Genomic DNA, 19,497 nt, shown 5'->3' with positions numbered 1-19,497 from the left:
CGGCGCACAGTGGTCCCGACGTAACAACCACGACTCCCCCAGAGAAAAGTGAAAGCCAACGCCCCGTGAGCAGCAGCAGCAGCAGCGCCTCCGTGACGCGTCCCACACTCGCGCGCAGACACGGCACAGGGGACTCCCACGGCCACGAGGACTAGTTTTTGACATATTTTTTTTGCACAATTTACACACGGATTGAGCAGGAAAGGAAACCTCCACCGCCACCAACACCACCACCGAGCCCCGCGCCTGGCACCAAACTTCAGGGCGAAGTTTGTGAATGAAAGCGCGTTCTCCTCCGCTCCACGCTCCACGCCGCACGGGCATAAACCAGCTTCAGCGCTCCAAAGTGTCACGTCCACAGTCTGCGTTGTTATTATGGCCGATACGACGACCGGCTCCGGCGGCGCCAACTTCGTGGAGAAGTTGAAAGCCTACGTGAAGACGCAGAAAGGCCTCATCCTCGCAGTGGAAATAGTAAGTTTGAGAGGAGCGTTCATGCGTGAGAAAGCCGCACATTCCTCGTTATTTTTGATGCATTGTACTATCCTCTGTGTGTGCGTACGTGTACAAGAAAGTGATGGTACTTGGAATACTCTCGATTGTAAATCACTGCGCAGAGGGAATGATTGGCATGCGGTCTGTGGGTTAAGGGCTTCCACCTGTCGTCTGTGGCTTCAACTTCTCCTCGATTGGCACCAAAGAGCTAAAAGTGTCCCAGGCAACAAGAGGTCAAACGGGTTGATAATGAGGCATCTACGTGGGGTTTAAGTCAGGGTTTGATTCTGGCGTAGATATGGTTTAGTCCTGGTTTGGGGCTGACATAATCCTGCTTTAGTCTTGGTTTTTAAAGCTTGGTTTAGTTGGGTTTGGCTGGTGCGTTCACACTTCACGTCATTATTTGGTCCTGAATTGAGCCTGTTTTAGTCCTGATGTAGACTTGGTTTGGTCCTGTTCTAGTTCTTGTCCTCCTGATCTAGGCATTAGTTTAGTCCTGCTTTGGTCCCAGTTTTGATGTGGCAAATGTGCAAGTTTGAACGTTTAGTCCTGGTTTTGTTTTGTTCTCGTTTGTCCTGGTTAATGATCTTTCTTATGGGTTTATATTTTATTTAGACCTCATTAAGTCCTTGTTCCGTTCAGATTTAAATCTTGTTTAGTTTGAGGTTTTTACCTGACTTAATATTCCTGGTTTAGTTAAGTTTAATTTCAGGAATGGCTTAGTCCTGGAATGAGCCTGGTGTAGTCTTCAGACAATCTTGGTTTATACAAGTTTAGTCCTGGTTTAGACCTGATTAGGACCTGGCTAAAATTTGTAATTTGTATGGCTTTATTTTCTAATTTAGTCCTCATTAACTCAATAATTTGCTTTTCTTTACTTTTCTAAAAGTTAAACCCCTTGTTCAGTTCTGGTTTAGACCTGGTTACAGTCCATGTCAGCATCAGGCATAGAGCTATAACAGGATTCAGGAGATGATTCACACTACTGTAAAGCAGGGCCACATGGATTGAGTTACAGTTTAATCTTAAAATCACTCATGTGTGTTTTAAAATCTTCCACTTCCTGACAAAGGTGCAACTGCTTCCTGTGGTGAGGTATTTTCAAACCACCCAGATACACATGGGTGACAGTTTGTAATCCTGTCATAAACGGTGGATTTACTGTAAATGCCACTGTTCGCTACATATTTGCATAGAGTTACTATTGAACGCACCAAAAACATACTCAAAACTGTATTTATTTTCTGTAAACTGTATTTATTTTCGGCCAAGCCACATTGAAGATGTTTGAGCGGTGCCATTTGCATAGTTAGCGCTGCAATAAAATGCCCCAAAATTAAAACCGCTCAAATGGTCTGTGCCGTCACCTTGTAGTTGCTTTTCCACCCACAGTGATGTAGAAACAAAATGTCAAGGCCGTGTGAGAAGTTTATCCCAAAACAAAGAATGCCCGGATGCCTTTAAGAGACTCGTGAAATCCTTAGGGGGGGAAAAAGGCAAAGCGCTCACTATAGCCACTTAGTTTGACAATCAACCCTAAGATAACCACGTGCAACACATAAAAAAATGAATTCTGGGTTAGTGAAAGTTTAAAAAAAGAAGCAACAGTGAAAATACAACAGGAACTTCCTCATTAACTTGGTTTTCAGAGTCTGTGTCTCTGTTTATCTTCCTCCTCAGGGCTATTTTCCTGGTTAAATTAAGTGTAAAGCCGCACTAGGTCACTTTTTCGGTGGATGGTATGCCACTTGTTCCTGTCTTCATGGAGATATTATACGCGTTGACTTGAAATTGCCACCATATAAAACTTGATAAGGTTTTTTTTTTAAATTGCAAACAATTTGACATTTTGACTGCTTTCATTTTAAAAATGGGTGTATTTCATAGTGAGTTTGTGCAGGTCTAAAATAGTGATATATCGTAGAATATCTTGAGCAATATATCGCTTGTATTGCAAAATCGTGATATTATCGTATCGTGAGCCGTGTATCGCATTGAATCGTGTGGGACCCTGTGATTCCCAGCCCCAGATTTTAATAAAAAAAAAAACATTTCCAAATGCAAAACAGGAACAATAATGAAGACAACAAGAACAATAACAGCAAAAGACAGATAACAACACAGACATTAGACAAGCCTTAGTTTTGAATGAAATGTGTGTCAAAAAGTAACTTCAAATAATGCAAAAATATCGGTTTTGCAGCACTTAAATAAACAACGGCATTGCATTTCCAATATCGTGCAGCCCTAATCTCCATGGAGACGATAAATAAAATAAACGGAATGAAAAACATTCAAACAGGTCTGGGGTTGTGGAAGCATAACAGGAAAGTGACCGTCATTACCGCCACATTTAGGGCTTTTAATCAGATCCACAATGTTACTTCCGAGTCGCGGGGCATAAATGACATGATAATAACACATTCTTACATGAAACGAACCCAAAACGGCTTTGGCTAAAACTCTACCCAGTATAATTTTGTCATGTCTTAACAAATCCAGAGTTAACAGATATTATTTAACTTCTGACATGTGGTACAGGAGCGTGACTGGTCTTGAAGATGTATGAGAGCAGTTGTCAGGACACACACACCCATTTGTTTGCTCTGTAATGAGCTTGGCCGGATGACTAATGCACTCTGCTCTTTTACAGCAGCTCTGACGACTTTGCACATGTGTTCGGGAATCATACAGCTCAACAATTATGTTCCCCTCTTATAGATTTAAGTGTCGAGAAACATTTAGAGTTTACCGACGCCAAAGAAAAAACCCTACAAATCATTTATTTAGTTCCATTCACATTATGGTATGTCCTAGAGATGGGACAATGATTGACAGTAATACTGGGATTAGGGATGTCACAATATCATATTTTAATGTTTTGATTATTCATGATTATCTAGACTGTGACTAAACAGCTAAATCGTACATTTTCTTTCATTTCCAGGGTCTGACATGTTACTGTTCCTCAAGTTTGTGACCGGCTTTATAAAATATGCATGAAAAATAGAGGAAATGCGTCAAAAACAGCCAGATGTTTTTGACAATAAAAGGAACTAAAAATACTTAATTTTGGTTTTAAAATGGTCACAATTATTATTTGGTGGTTCTTGCAATTATATTGTGACCTGAATAATCATCCCTTATTGCGATTGTCGTCAACAAACATAATCAGTTTCAATATAGTCCCATGCCTATACCTTCCCAATGCTATGTGTTTTTCATTCATTTGTGGTTTAAAATTGAAAGTTCTCAAAAATTCTCCTATAGATTTGTATTTAGAATAGAACTTACAAACCATGTACATCCAATGTTGTTTCTAAAATACAAGTTCAAATATTGTGTCAAAATCACAATTCATTCAAATTATTAAATAATAAAAAAAAAAAATTCCACTTGCACAAACACATCCGTTTTGACTAAACTGAGACTAAAACCCGAACTATTCACAGGTTTCAGAACGATAAGAAATTAGGGCCGTTGCCATGGTGATCAGAAATAAAAAACAAAACATGACATCTTTTGAGTGAATGAAAAGTCCTGCAGGAAACCCACGCGACCAAAACTCACAAATGCGTAACACTGGTTTCAGAATGATTACAAATGAGCACAGCTGCCATGGCAACGACCATACCACGTCCACTTATCTAAAGTTTTACATCCGACAGTTAAAATATTGATAGTACTCCTGTTGCTGTCTGTGAAGCTGCTTCTGTGCGGCCGTTGAGCCTCTGCAGTTAGAAATACAGTGTTGTGCTAATGTTGCTAATGCTAACGTCTAAACGGAGACGACAAAAGCAAAAATTCATATTCAAATGCTGATTTATAACTTACAAATGTGATAACACTGTCCGGGTTGATAAAGGAACTTAATAGGAGCCACATTTTGTTTCATTTTATAGTTCTCATAGTTTTCCCTGACTTGACGCTCGAACGCAGACACTCAGAGAAAACATCTCCCCGAGGTCCGAGGTCCGACCTCCGAGGATGACTGGAACGCAGCACAGTATCGTGGAGAAAGCCTGCAAAGCGTGGGCAACATTTATGAGGAGAAATTTCCACTTTAGCTTTGTGCTACATCAGCCAAAATGAGCCCTGAAAACCACTGACATACATGGGATTTCCCTTAGTAACCGTTGCTATTTGCTGTGTCCCTATATTCCCCAGACCAGCTCGGAGCTGCTCAAGTTGCTGCGGCTGCCTATATATAGTCAAACATTCGCAACAATTTCCCTGTAGTCATTTTTAAAAGAAGAGCCCTTTATAGCTTTGTGGACCGACTTGACAGAGCGGCACAGATCCTTTGCTGAGTCTCAAATAAAGTTGTCATTTCATTAAAGCATTTCTTGTCTCGGGCATTTCTCTGTGTGAGTTTTCAGCATGTGAGGCCAGCATAGAGCTCCTTTTGTGGCGCGGGTCTCGGCCCCCGGAGCACGGCGCTACAGAGGCGAGCCTGTGCCAGCCTCACGAACACATGAAGCACTGATGTGTCCGCGGCGTTTATGTAAGAGTGAGGAGCGAGGAGGGGCCCGCCGCCGCCACAGATGTGGAAGAGGCTGACCACTGGCCGTACGAGGCAAAAGGAGTGTCTGAAGTTGTCGTAATCTTGTGTAGTCAGAACGTAGGTAACATAGCAGTTGTTGTTTTGAGTCTTTAAAGCTGTTGAAAATGACAGCAAAATAAACTAACTGAACAGAAAGGTGTAGTGCAGTCAGTGTTTGTATCCACATGTTTGTCCTCCTTTTGAGTTTGTCCTTGTTTTAAAATAGTTAAGCGGTTGTGTAGTCCAATTTTAGATCTCTTCTAGCTGTAGTTTGGCTCTAGAATAATCCTGGTTCAGTCCTGGTTTAGACCTGGTGGTACTCAGAAGCCTGGGGTGGTACTTGGTGTAAAAAGTTTCAGAACCACTAGTGTAATGTCCTAAACAAGGCTATAAAGTGATATGTCTGCACTTCTGTGGTTAATTATATGGTTCAATCACGTCTGAATTAAGGTTTTAAAGATAATGCAAAGAAATTTAGCCCACCCCTATAATCTAGTACGTTGTTTACTGCAAAGTTACAACACCTTAAAACTAGAAAAATGCACTTTCTCTCCTTGAAATAATTTGAATAATCTGCCAGTGCAGTAAGTGCATTAATTCTTGAAATAATCTTGAATGAATGTCAGGACTAATGGACCAAATCTCACCACATGATCGTGGAATAAGATCTTTTTTTATATTTTAATTTGCCAGCAATCTTTAACTTAACTTTCTCCCTTCATGATCAAAGCTCCTTGGTTATGTCTGGGCCTGGGCAATATCACATTTTGTTTTTGTCTTATTAAACATTTGTAAACATACCGTACATTTCCAGCTGAACATTAACACAACAGACTTTTATGTGACTCCAATTTGTTTGTTCCAAAGTCCAACCCACACATGCTTTTACAGAGCGAGGAGCGGCCGTGGACGTCTGGGTTAAAATGCCGGGAAACAGCCCCAGAACTCGTGTGGTCGAGTTCAACGCGTGACACAAACCTAATCTGAAACACTGAGCGCTCTGGAGTGTGACCTGACCGAGCTCTGAATATAATGACAACAATGGAGAAGCGCAGAAGTGGTTTGGCACACATCATCAGACGAGGCTGATAAAGTCCCAGGGCTGTAGGTGAAAGGCAAAACATGATGGTGAAAAGTTGTGTCTAGTTTACCACATTCTGCCAGAGTGCGATGCTCGTCATCCAATCCAACTGGAATCAATGCTTTGAGTGAAAATGCATAATATATATGTTGTGATATTAAAAGTGCAATGAATAGAACAATTAAAAACAAAATTGATATGTATTTATGTTTAAATATTGTCTTGTTCTGGTGAGATTAACGTCTCATTCCACTTTTATAAACTAGATTCATGCCCAGTTCAAACAAGGATTTAAGATGAACTAAACAAGCCTGAACCTGCCCAAACCAAATGTAAATTCAGATTAAAACGTTCTTAAACCAGGACTGAATCAGGATTTAAATGGGAATAAACATGATGAACCTCATACAAAGATCTGCGTAGAATAGTGTGTAACCATACGTGTATAATAATGGTCATTTTAATGACTTTATTAACTACAGCACATTAAACAGACGTTTACAATGTTGTCACATTTATCAGCTCAGAATGGATGCAGAATTACAGAATATTAACAGAAAAACTAAGGCTTTGTAACTGTAACTTGCCTAATACTTCCAACCCTTGGATGTATTCTAGGTCCTCACTGGAGGCTGTTGCATCATGGGAGTATCATATGGACTGTGGTGATTTGACACTGGCCCTAAACTGGTTTGACAAAACAAAATTGACACATTTAGAGTGAGATTCCCTCTTTAAGTCCTGAACTGTTGAGCTGGTCCACTCACCACACAGAGACTGGGAGTCGAACCAGGACCTTCTTGCTGTGGGGCTGAAGTGCTAACTGTCGTGCCACTGTGCCGCCCTAATTCTTAAAGTGCAATGTACATCAAAAAAACTGACAAAATCTCAAAGTCGTAAATCACAGGTTAAATGAGCCCATCAAGGGCTAATAACAACTCACAGAATGATAAATCCAGTCCTACAAAGCGTCAGAAGAATTTACAACCTCTCTCCGTGGCCCCTGCGTTACCATGGAGACTGCTCCTCCGCCGCCGCCGCCTGCTCAGATCATGGATGTATTTCTGACTGTTCAGTAAAACATAACTCAAGCTGTGAGTTAGACGATGGATTAAATTAGCGCGGGCCGTACACACACTTCTGTAGATAATGTGCTCTCAAATAAATAAAATGGCGATAAATGTGACATGAAAAGCCAATAAAACACACTTTATATTCAGTAGGTTAAATTGAAATTACATAATTTGCTCCTAAAATCGTATATTTTCTGAATAATTAACTATTTACCCGGATAATCTCGACCTCCCCAGTCCTGGATTAGCCGTGGTTTGAACGTTAGCGCTTCAGTCCGGATTCAGTCCTAGTTTAGACTCGATCCAGGCCTTGTTTGTTTTAATTCTTTTAATAGATGATTTTTGGACCAACAGCGTGCATTCCCTCTCGGGTCAAACACAAGCTCACTGCGGTTAACCCACTCCCTCCTGTGTGTTTCATGTTTTATTTCACCGTTTGAGGTTTCCACTCCTCCGTCGCCGTGGCCTCGTTGACTGAATTCATCTGCCCACGTGGTTTTGACGCCAGCAACAATGAAAGTATTGAAAAATCATAGTATTTCTGAAAGCGTGGGCTGCTTTCTCTTCTCTCCGCACTGGCAGCGTGCGTCTCTGTGGACTGAGGAGAATGCGCGTGCAGTTTTTTATTTTTTTTTCCTCGTACGGAAAAAAGCGGTCATGGAGATAACGCATGGTACGAGTGAAAATGTAGCGTTTCTGTGAGTGGGAACCTCAAGTATGTGTTTGTACGAACGCAACAATGCAGTGTTTTTGTCACTGTTCAATTAGTATTTTGACACGTTAGTCACAAAACCAATAAAGAAACGAGACATTTCATTAAATCACACCATGACATAAAACGTTGGAGTTATAGATTTACTGTTAAAGAGTTCTAATGAAAATGGGCTCTGTTTTTCTCATTCTCTTCAACAGTTGTAAATTGTTGGCTGGGGAACAATGGCGCTTGTTGACTGGACAATTTACTGTCAATTTGTTTAGTTGCCGCTGAGGCGACATGAAGCCAACACACAAACCCCTTTTTCATTTAAAGTAGCACAGAGGGGAGGAATTTCAAGGCCTCGTGCTGCTTTTGGGTCTCCGTCTTGTGGTATTTTAGGACTTCCACATTGTTTGGTTTGAACAACACAAACTACAGCGTTGTTGGTGGCGGTTTCCTGTCGTTTTGGTGATTTCCCCCAGTGATTTGGTAACTTCTGTAGTTCAGGAAAAGGAAAAGCATGTTTGTTTGTAGAGTTTGTAATTCAAAGTGCTTGACTTTGATTTAATGAAAAGGTGCATTCAAATCACAAAACGGATGAAAACATAAATAATCATTATATAATTGCTAAACTAGTGCAGATAAAATCCTTTCAGTCAAATGCACAGCTAAAACAAACTGTTTTTAGCCTTTATTTGAACATTGTCAGAGTAGAACCCGTCTCACATCTTCAGGGAGACTGTTCCAGATTCCACCAGCAGGAGGCCGGTCCATGTTTAGTCCTGACTCTGGCACCAGCAGGAGGCCGGTCCATGTTTAGTCCTGACTCTGGCACCAGCAGGAGGCCGGTCCATGTTTAGTCCTGACTCTGGCACCAGCAGGAGGTCGGTCCATGTTTAGTCCTGACTCTGGCACCAGCAGGAGGCCGGTCCATGTTTAGTCCTGACTCTGGCACCAGCAGGAGGCCGGTCCATGTTTAGTCCTGACTCTGGCACCAGCAGGAGGCCGGTCCATGTTTAGTCCTGACTCTGGCACCAGCAGGAGGCCGGTCCATGTTTAGTCCTTACTCTAGCACCAGCAGGAGGCCGGTCCATGTTTAGTCCTGACTCTGGCACCAGCAGGAGGCCGGTCCATGTTTAGTCCTGACTCTGGCACCAGCAGGAGGCCGGTCCATGTTTAGTCCTGACTCTGGCACCAGCAGGAGGCCGGTCCATGTTTAGTCCTGACTCTGGCACCAGCAGGAGGCCGGTCCATGTTTAGTCCTGACTAGCACCAGCAGGAGGCCGGTCTATGTTTAGTCCTGACTCTGGCACCAGCAGGAGGCCGGTCCATGTTTAGTCCTTACTCTAGCACCAGCAGGAGGCCGGTCCATGTTTAGTCCTGACTCTGGCACCAGCAGGAGGCCGGTCCATGTTTAGTCCTGACTCTGGCATCAGCAGGAGGCCGGTCCATGTTTAGTCCTGACTCTGGCACCAGCAGGAGGCCGGTCCATGTTTAGTCCTGACTAGCACCAGCAGGAGGCCGGTCTATGTTTAGTCCTGACTCTGGCACCAGCAGGAGGCCGGTCCATGTTTAGTCCTTACTCTAGCACCAGCAGGAGGCCGGTCCATGTTTAGTCCTGACTCTGGCACCAGCAGGAGGCCGGTCCATGTTTAGTCCTGACTCTGGCACCAGCAGGAGGCCGCTCCATGTTTAGTCCTGACTCTGGCACCAGCAGGAGGCCGCTCCATGTTTAGTCCTGACTCTGGCACCAGCAGGAGGCCGGTCCATGTTTAGTCCTGACTGGCACCAGCAGGAGGCCGGTCCATGTTTAGTCCTGACTCTGGCACCAGCAGGAGGCCGGTCCATGTTTAGTCCTGACTCTGGCACCAGCAGGAGGCCGGTCCATGTTTAGTCCTGACTCTGGCACCAGCAGGAGGCTGGTCCATGTTTAGTCCTGACTCTAGCACCAGCAGGAGGCCGGTCCATGTTTAGTCCTGACTTTGGCACCAGCAGGAGGCCAATTGTCAATGATCAGCTTGGTCTTTTACATTGTAAGATCTACCGACGATCTTCAGTCAGTGAAAGTCTCTGGTTTGGAGCAGAGTTCAGACTTTGGAGGAAGAAATTTTACTCTTTATGTTTAATGTTTAGATGAAGGACTGTGTTGTTTCATAAAATGAATATTGAAAACCAAAATAGAAAAAAATCAAAATTGGAATTGATCAAAATCTTTATTCTAGTCTTTATTTTTGTCATAACACCAGCCCTATTCTTCCCTAACTCTTGATTTCTTTTGTTTTTCTCGTGTAGGTGCTCTGCTTCATCATCATCATCTGCTATGCTGCGTCGCTCTACGCCGGCTACTCCACCGTCGCCATCTGTGAGATGATCTTTGCCATAGTCTTCTTCGTCATCTTCATGTTCGGGCTGGACAAACAGTTCCAGCTGGTCAACTGGATGTGGAGTGTACATTATTTTTGTGTATTGTTTAAACTAATTGTAAATGAGAAAAGGGTTGTATTAATTCTAAAAGAAAAAAATATGTAAAAAAGAATCGTATTAAATCAGAGGACAAAATGTGACCATTCGTGAACGGTTTTAGAATGTTTTTGATCTTTTAAAATTCAAATAAGACCACACGGTTTAATAACAAATGTAGTATTATTTTGTGTTGAGAATGTCTGTCTAAAACCTTGTCCTCAACGTTGGTTTCAACAGAAAAATGAATCTTTCGATAACACATTAAGACACTTGTGGGTCTTTGGACAGCGGTGCAGAAAGTTGATGATAAAAATCTCCAGTTTTTCTTCAAATAAAGTGTTTTTTTGTTATTCTATTTATTTCAGTTTAATAAATGAATAGATATTGCCCATCTATTGTCAACCAGTTAACCAGGCCTAATTGCTACAAGTGTAGCCTTTGTTTGTTGCACATGAGAATTTGTCCTAATTATAAGTATTTTAAGCAGTTCACTGAGCAAATATTAAACACATCCAAGAGCAGAGAAGAACTGATTAAAATACATGCAGTCCTTGTAGTTAATTTAGAGTTTAAACTACAAGGTTGGCAGGCTTTGTCATACAGTACTTTCTATGTTCTTACCTGATGAAACTTAGAGCTGGGTTGAAATAATCGATTTTCCGATTTTTAATCGATTCACATATTAATGGCCGATTATCAATTCGTACGTCCAAAGATCGATTTTTTTTTAAAATTAAAATTCTTTTCTACATTTCCCTCAGTGAACTTCAATCTACCTTCAAGAAAGATAATTCAGGACTCCTGGATTCTCTTTCTTGAAGGTAGATTGACCCTTAACCTTTTCATCAGTCTTCCATCAGTAACTACCAATACTTGTAAGATTTGCTGTTTAATATTGATATAATACTAGTTTTAATATGTTGCTTCTCTACACAGTCATGAAGTGAAGGAAACGGTTCAAATAAATTTTTCATTTTTAATAACATTAACCCCCGGATCGAATCGAAATCGGATCGAATCGGAAATCAGATCGAAATCGGAGCGAATCGGATGGAATCTGAGAAATAGGAAAAAAACGATTTTGAAACGTAAAAAATCGGAATCGAATCGATTCTTGAAATTTGAATCGAAACCCAGCTCTAACGAAACTATAATAGTGCTCATTCCGATGATGTTGAATTCGTGGCTTTTTCCCTTTGAGCCCCGGCGGCGACTGTGCTATTGACCCGTTCCACTTCTCTTCCGTGCAGGACCTGTTCCGGGCCGGGATCGGCGCTGTGCTGTTCATCATCACGTCTCTTGTGTGCGTGATCCGAGGAGCAGGAGACGGCGCCCTGATTGCCGGAGGGGTCAGTACAACGTCGGTCACTCGCCGTACAAACCAAACGTCACTTTCACGGCGCGTTTTCGGAGTCTCGGTGTTAAAGTGCGAATGGCAGCTGATATATTTTCTAGTGATTGCTCCATATTGTCCTCACGCTAAATATTTATTCATAGTTTTGCATCAATCCAGTGGCAGTTTGAGAAGAAGTTGAAAGTAGAGCCGTGTCATCAATCAAATTAAATGTAGGGATAATTTATACACAACTGACACTATTTTCTGATATTTTAAACTAATTTAAACCATCAATGAAGATAAATGTGTTATCAGGTATTGTTATTTCTCAAATCATAACTATTGTGTGATTTATATGCGTTTTGGGCCTTGTTTACATTATGGCTGCTAGGTAACCAGTCTAACCAGGAAGTAACATTATAAACTTCACCGAAATTGTCAAACTGAAGGAAAATAAGCAATATTTTTACGGAAATCTTAAATATTATCATGTACACAATATTTTTAGTGAATTGCACAGTCTTAAGCTTTATAGTGGATTGAGTGACTTGACGATACACATTTAGGTTTGTCAAAAAATCAGTACGTCAATACTAATCAATTTGAAAACTAGTATTGAAACTAGATACTCATTTGACCAGAATAAGTATGGCCACATGGTGAAAGTACAGAAACTACTGAAGGCAAAAGCGATGGAAGAGTTTTCGTGGGTCAAACGCAGGGATTGTGTGAAATTTATTATTTTTTTCAGCCAATAACGATAACCATTATTTGTGTTGCTCTTGTGGCACGTAACCGATATTTTCCGATACCGACATTAAGTTTTTAAAAGGCAAATGTGTGTAAAGTTATTGTAAAGTTCACAAATTAACTTGTAAAACATGTATTTATGTGGGATATAAAATAATTTATTGCATAATTGTGTAAACATAATGGAGTAACATTTCATGAATCATCTTTTACGCTTCCTTCCACGTTCAACACTTCTTTTTGTTGAAAGATATGTTGCGCACTGCAGTTTTACGGGAAGTTGCTACTGAAAGTCATGAAAGTTGGTTTGTAAACCAAGAAAAATAATGAAATGAGTTACTTCACTTTTTAGCTGGGTCTCTGAATCATTTTTTATATTTTTTGCTGATCAATGCGTTTGTTCATAAAAATAGTTCTTGCTTCAGTTTCTCATTCTTTGCCCTTTGCCCTAGTGTCATTTAGTCACTGGTTTTGATGTATTTACTTATGAAGTTAGTAAGATTATGTAAGAAAATCTTAGTAAGATTATGTGACTACTTTTCTTCCAGTGGATAAAAAATGGTACCTGAGTTGATGCTCTTGTATGGGCAATGGTTTTGTAACTGATGGGGTTGTCTAATGTAGTCCAGATTTAATACTGGTCCCTATTTTGGCATTTTTTTATTCAGAAAATGCTGATAAATTTGAAGGTATTTTGAAACCGTTTTACACCGCAGAATTACACCAGTACTATAGTTTAAAAGTGAACAGTGCATCATTAAAAATACCGTAAACCCACAGTACGCAACTTTTTAGCATAACATTTACATTAAACTAAAATAAATTGTTTTTCTTTTCTTTTTTATGTTTATTATTTAGTTTGTATGACATAAATGTTTATTTCAACTCTTTTTTTTTCTTGTTTTGATGGCGTTAGATTTTGTGATAAAGCCAGTAAATTCACTCCTCTCACTCAAATGTTTACTTGAATTATGAATATCATCGAAAACATCAGATTTACTTTCAAAGAAGTCAAATAATCAGTATTTCTTTGAGCAGATATTCTGTATTCAAGTCATATTTGTTGATAGTCTTTATTTAAATGGCCTCCTCAAACTGTACAAAGCTCTTGACCTAACTTGTTTTTGTTCTTTTTGAATAGGTGTTTGGTCTGATTACTGGCCTTGTGTTTGCATATGACACCTACTCGATTTACCTACAAGTCAAGAGCACGAGGCAGCACACAGCGGCCCCTACTGGTGAGAACACCTTACTACCACTGTGCATGATTTATATATTTATTTATTTATTACTATTGAATGGTTTGTTCTTGTCCATTTACGCTTTGTCTTTACTTCACAGACGAAGGAGTTTAAAAAGCTCCTGGATAAATACTGTTGTTATAAGAGGAGATGAACAAAAAGGGATGTGTTTTCATGAATTTTCAAGCAAAAAAAAAAAAGATGGACAGTGTAACGAACAGGTTAAAATATATCATTTTGGGTGAGGAGAGGATGTTGTCAGTGATTACATGGGCCTGTGTGTTGAAATATGTACAGAGTAATATGTGATCTCTTCTCTCAAAACTCCATGTACCACTGACCTTTGCTTAGCGTTGACACCATTTTGTTCTGACTTTTAAATGAGTATTGTATTAACAGAAAGTATGGCTTTTACTTTTAATTGTAGCTGTTCTATGGACTTTAGTTAGAAGTTAACGGATAGATTGTAGGTGGGAGATATATCGAATGATGTGTAGTTTCGCAATTATTCTTTTGGAAATATGCAAAATTACAGTATCAGGTATTTTGTCGATCAAGAAAACTGTTAAAAATTACATTGAAATAGACAGAAGTGTCAAAACTATGGCCTGTTTTGGCCTTCCCTGCTAAATTGATTGGCCCAAATAACCATAAGTAGTACTATAACTGCAAAATTGTAAGAAATCTGCTATCATAGCTTAAAAGACGAATATGTTGGTGTTATATAGACCTACTATTGGTGTTCCAAGCCTTATTAAAGGTGTGGTGGCTCATCAAAGCTACGTCAAAAGCTAAATGTTAAATTATTCACTTTATTTTCATGTTCCCTGTGGCACTGTGGTTCAATTTCCAGTCCTTTAACGTTTGTTTTGGACTTGAACCTCAACCAAGACATTTACAGCCGACACACTGTTAAAATAGTCTGAATATTGCCATCGAGAGAATGCAAAAATCTAGAATATCACCCACCTCTAGGATAGATCCTTTTTAACGTTTTAACTGTGTTTGCAAGTTGTCTAATATGCTACAATTGACCATAATATTTTCTCTTTTACCTTGAGACTGATTTTGTTTTTACTTTTCAAAACTATTGGTTCATTTTCAAAACATGACTTTACTTTTCGTTACTTTTTCATTTTAAGCAAACTTTGTATTCTGCTGTTGTTCCTGACCGCTTCTTTTACACGATTCTCACTCAGGCTTGATGTTTTTAGAGGTGCAAATGCTTTATTCATCACAATTGTTCGGCCGTTTTTGTTTGCTTTCCGTACCTTTTTCAACTTTGAAGGATGAAGACGAAGGGCGTTTCTACAATAACTCTAGTAGCCACTGCATTCATACGTATTGTAACTTTTTAAACTCTTTTTCAAATATGTGCAGTTTGTAACATGTTTTTTCAACTGAGAGTTCATTGGGAAATAAAAGCCATTAATAACTATTGTTTTGTGATGTGACTAGTCTTTCCACTAGATGGCAGCAAATGCATAATTTCACTGTGCAATGAAACTGGAGGCTACAACATTTTAACTTGTATACACTGGTGTTTAGATTATTATAATATGAAACAATTAATAAACACTGTATTTTGCACAACAATGTAAGAACCATCCTGTACCTTCAGAGATTTGGTGCGATATTTTTTATATTCCAAAGGACTTTATTACTTTTAAAAACATAAACATGTATTTTATTACCGTAGAAGCCAAATGTATTCTAGTATTGATCCGAGTCCAGCCTTTTGACTTCCTAGTTGCTGTGGTGAAGCTGAGACCAAACTTATCCTGTTTCTATGAAGTGCAGGTATGAGTCAGTGGTGCGTCAAGTGGCGCAGCTCGTGCGTAATGCGCGTCCACATTTCAAACTAAAGCCTGAAACATTTTCTTCTGCACGTCATTTACTATTGGGCTAAATAAGACTAAACCGAATTGTACACGTCTCAGATCGTTGATTATTGTACAAATGTGTATTTTACTTCGTTATCTAATTCTTGGGAGTCTTATCTGTGGATTGATTTCAAAGCCAAACCGGATGTCACCCCGTCAGTACCTGGAGCTTGTTTTCGCCTGATAAGTCCCAGTCAGAAGAAGAGCCCGAGCAAGACGAGGAGTCCGGGGTCGTCATGTAGGAGTTTACCACACACTCCAAGACTTTCTTCCCACATCTTATCGGCCGTTTTCCCTTTTTACTTCATTCACTTTCTGAAGAACACAACCGCGACATGTTTCTACGCGGCTCCAAAAAGCGAAGGTCAACGCGCTCGGTGAGTTTTCTGTTTTTTTCTTCTTCTTTCCTCCTCATGCATTCACTTCACTCCTTCTGAGTCGTACTTCCAGTCACAATTAAAGCATATCTTCATTCTAAACAACCCGTGTATGCTTTCTATTGATTTTTTATTACATTTGTATCTGTAAACTCTCTCAGAAATGTACTTTGCGTCAGTCAGATCCCGTCCGTGCGTAAAAGCTCCACCTGTACTTTATAGCCACAAGTTTGAAGTACTTATACATTTCCTTTTTATCAATTAAGCTGACTATGTGTATCTCTGTGTATTTTGACTGTGTGTGCTGTGAAAAAGTGTGTAGTGAGCACAAAGCTGCGACATTCTTTGTTTCTTAAGTCATTTGAGGCGCCCCAGGTGAGTCGAGAGGGTCGGGCTACGTCATTGACTTTACCTACGCAAGATGTGCCACGCAAAAGGGCTAAAGGAGACAAACAAAGCAGTAAACAACTTTATAATAATGACACTTGAGCATAAAGTGCTGATCCAAGTTTAAAACGAAGAGAAAAAAGTGTTTTGACAATTGCAATTTTCAAGTTTGGACTGTTTGCATTGGATTTTTGAGTTTGGGTTCATGTAATGGGACAAAAATAGACACATTCTGGTTTATCCTGAAGAAAAATAAAAGAGTATGACAATTGTAAACTCAAGGTAAGGTGTAATTTATCAGAAATGCATTCATAAAAGTTATGCACATTTTGTCACTGATGGTGGGAAAAGAAAGAGCACTGTTTCTTCGATGAAAATATCACTCGAGTTGTCAAAAGTATGAAAAGTCTGATGCTAATTGATACTACAACTTATGGGAAAAAATGACAAACGGGACAAAATTCAGAGCTAGTATAAAACCACTTAAAACCACGTAAATATAATACTTTTATTTTATTGTCGAAGAAAATAGTGTGGGTTTTTTGGGTTATCAAAATTGTTATCGAGCCTATTCTTTAATATCAAAATTAAATTGAGTTTGAAATTGTAATCACTTCAATAAAGACATATTCATAAATGTTAATATGGTCAACATAAAGCTTACTGTATTCTTACTCTTACTTACTCAGCGGGAAAAGCCAATAAATAAATGGCACTGTTTCTTCTATAAAATATTACTCAGCTGAAACTAGGGATATCACAATTTAAAATGTTCGTGAAACAATTGTTCTGAGAATAAACATAGCTATTTAACCATTATTTATTTATGATCAATGTGACATAAACGGCAAGATAGCACTTTTGAGCAGCAACAACTTTGAGCAGAAAGGACTTAATTTTGCTTCTAAAACCATGACATTTCTTTAAATTGAACTAAAAAAGCACCTAATTTAGTTCAGAAATTGTCACTTTTCTATGAATTGAATTAAAAAAATTAAAATGTTCTTGTCCCGATTATTTTTTTAGTATTTACCATTATATTGTGACCTAAATAAGCATGATTATCGATTAACCTAATACTCTTGATATCTCTAGCTACAAGTAAATGCATTGTGTCACATCACTTTGCACTGCCACCTCGTTACTCTGTTACTCTGTTACTCTGTTACTCTGTTACTCTGTTACTCTGTTACTCTGTTACTCTGTTTCTCTGTTTCTCTGTTTCTCTTTTTCTCTGATACTCTGATACTCTGATACTCTGTTTCTCTTTTTCTCTGTTACTCTGTTTCTCTGTTTCTCTGTTTCTCTGATACTCTGATACTCTGTTACTCTGTTTCTCTGATACTCTGATACTCTGTTTCTCTGTTTCTCTGATACTCTGATACTCTGATACTCTGTTACTCTGTTACTCTGTTACTCTGTTACTCTGTTACTCTGTTTCTCTGATACTCTGATACTCTGTTTCTCTGTTTCTCTGTTTCTCTGATACTCTGTTACTCTGTTACTCTGTTACTCTGTTACTCTGTTTCTCTGATACTCTGATACTCTGATACTCTGTTACTCTGTTACTCTGTTTCTCTGATACTCTGATACTCTGTTTCTCTGATACTCTGATACTCTGTTTCTCTGATACTCTGATACTCTGATACTCTGTTACTCTGTAGTAGACGACTGTGTTCGTCCACTACAGCGTGAGAGAGTGATCAGATGAAGCAGACGAACAGATGTGAACTTAAAACATCTGTCTCCAGCTCATTTGGACCGACTCCAGACTGTGATCCAGTTAAATAAGGCTCTTGAACAGACACAGGCCTAAAGTGTTTGGATGTATTTATGCCCCTGTAATAAATATTCAACTAGAACACATTCTCCTGCTAAGTGTTGTACGTGTAATTACACTAACACGCCACCTGTTCAGCTCACGGAACAACGCCATTCATATTTAATCAACTCTTTTTCTATATTGTTCAAGTCTTGTCACAAAACAAATGTGTGTGTAAGACCTAGTTCAACTCAGTGTAAACCGGAACATGAAGCTTGTTGGACGTAATATTACATTTATTTATAGGCCTAATAAAACAATATAAAGTTACGGGGACAATGGTCGACAATAAGTTAAAGGTGCACTATGTAACCTTTCTGGTGGATGCTACACTGCCTGCTTGTCTCCATGGAGAGTTTCTACTTTGTCTGGAATGTTCCACCGTGTGAAGTGACAGGTCAGATCTGTGGAGAGGTGCTCACACACAGCAGCAGCCAGCAAAACTGGCACCAGGTTTAAAATGTTTTAATACATTTTAATTTAATAAAGTATTTTCATTGTAAACGCCTTGTTTCATTACAAGGCTTTTTACACGAAGTGACAGAAACAATTTTGTCGTTTGTAATTTTAAATAATTAGTTTACTCTGCTTTACAAACAAAAGAAAAGGACAGCGGCTTTCTTTGAACATTGTTAAAAGTTGAATGTTATATTGTGGCAATGCAGTAATGACAGAGACAAGCAGGTGGTGAACCCCTCACTACAAAAGTTACATAGTGCATAGCTGTTTTAATTCAACATGGACAATTTGAGTATTTATGACTTTTGTAATTAATTCTTTATGAAGTTCTATTTAGTTAATAATTACCGCAAGAAACTTTTATGCACGTAAATATGGGTACCGTATTTTCCGGACTACACGTCGCACCTTTTTTCATAGTTTTTGGCCGGGGTGCGACTTATACTTAAATGTATACTTATATACTTATACTCCGGAGCGACTTATATGTGATATTATTTGTTATTTTCACACTTGCAACCGCATTTCATACTCCAGTGCGACTTATATATGTTTTTTGGCTGGTGCGCCTTATACTCCGGTGCGACTTATAGTCCGGAAAATACGGTAAATATGGGTAAATATGGGTAAATATGGGTAAATATGGGTAAATATGGGTAAATATGGGTAAATATAAGTAAATATGGGTAAATATTAGTAAATATGAGTACATATGGGTAAATATTAGTAAATATGAGTAAATATTGGTAAATATGGGTAAATATGTGCAAATATGAGTAAATATGGGTAAATATGAGTAAATATGGGTAAATATGGTGAGTAAGTGTTCCGCCAAGTACTAAGCAATGAACATAGCTTTTTAGATGTAGCCTTAATATAAAACTGATTTT

The 19,497-nt window shown here is 39.2% G+C and overlaps 2 protein-coding genes across 2 annotated transcripts in view; both read left to right on the top strand.

Moving 5' to 3' along the window:
- The first annotated feature begins 354 nt into the window (after positions 1–354).
- Positions 355–15,114, top strand: plp2b (proteolipid protein 2b). Its single transcript, XM_072449010.1, has 5 exons — positions 355–474; positions 10,182–10,337; positions 11,603–11,701; positions 13,580–13,676; positions 13,780–15,114. The coding sequence occupies exons 1-5, from the start codon at positions 376–378 to the stop codon at positions 13,791–13,793; spliced, it is 465 nt and encodes a 154-aa protein (XP_072305111.1). The 5' UTR covers positions 355–375; the 3' UTR covers positions 13,794–15,114.
- Positions 15,115–15,766: 652 nt separating this feature from the next.
- Positions 15,767–19,497, top strand: part of prickle3 (prickle homolog 3) — a 31,052-nt gene continuing 27,321 nt past the window's right edge. The window contains exon 1 of the mRNA XM_072449008.1: positions 15,767–15,939. Coding sequence (XP_072305109.1) covers positions 15,898–15,939 — 42 coding nt within the window. The 5' untranslated portion in view covers positions 15,767–15,897. The remainder of the gene's footprint in view (positions 15,940–19,497) is intronic.

This window comes from Eucyclogobius newberryi, unplaced genomic scaffold (assembly GCF_026437365.1).
Source record: "Eucyclogobius newberryi isolate DKJ021-1_F unplaced genomic scaffold, fEucNew1.0.hap1 SCAF_17, whole genome shotgun sequence".
NCBI classification, from domain to species: Eukaryota; Metazoa; Chordata; class Actinopteri; order Gobiiformes; family Gobiidae; genus Eucyclogobius; species Eucyclogobius newberryi.
The sequence above is the reverse complement of the archived record's forward strand: the minus strand, read 5'-3'. Positions and strand labels throughout refer to the sequence as shown.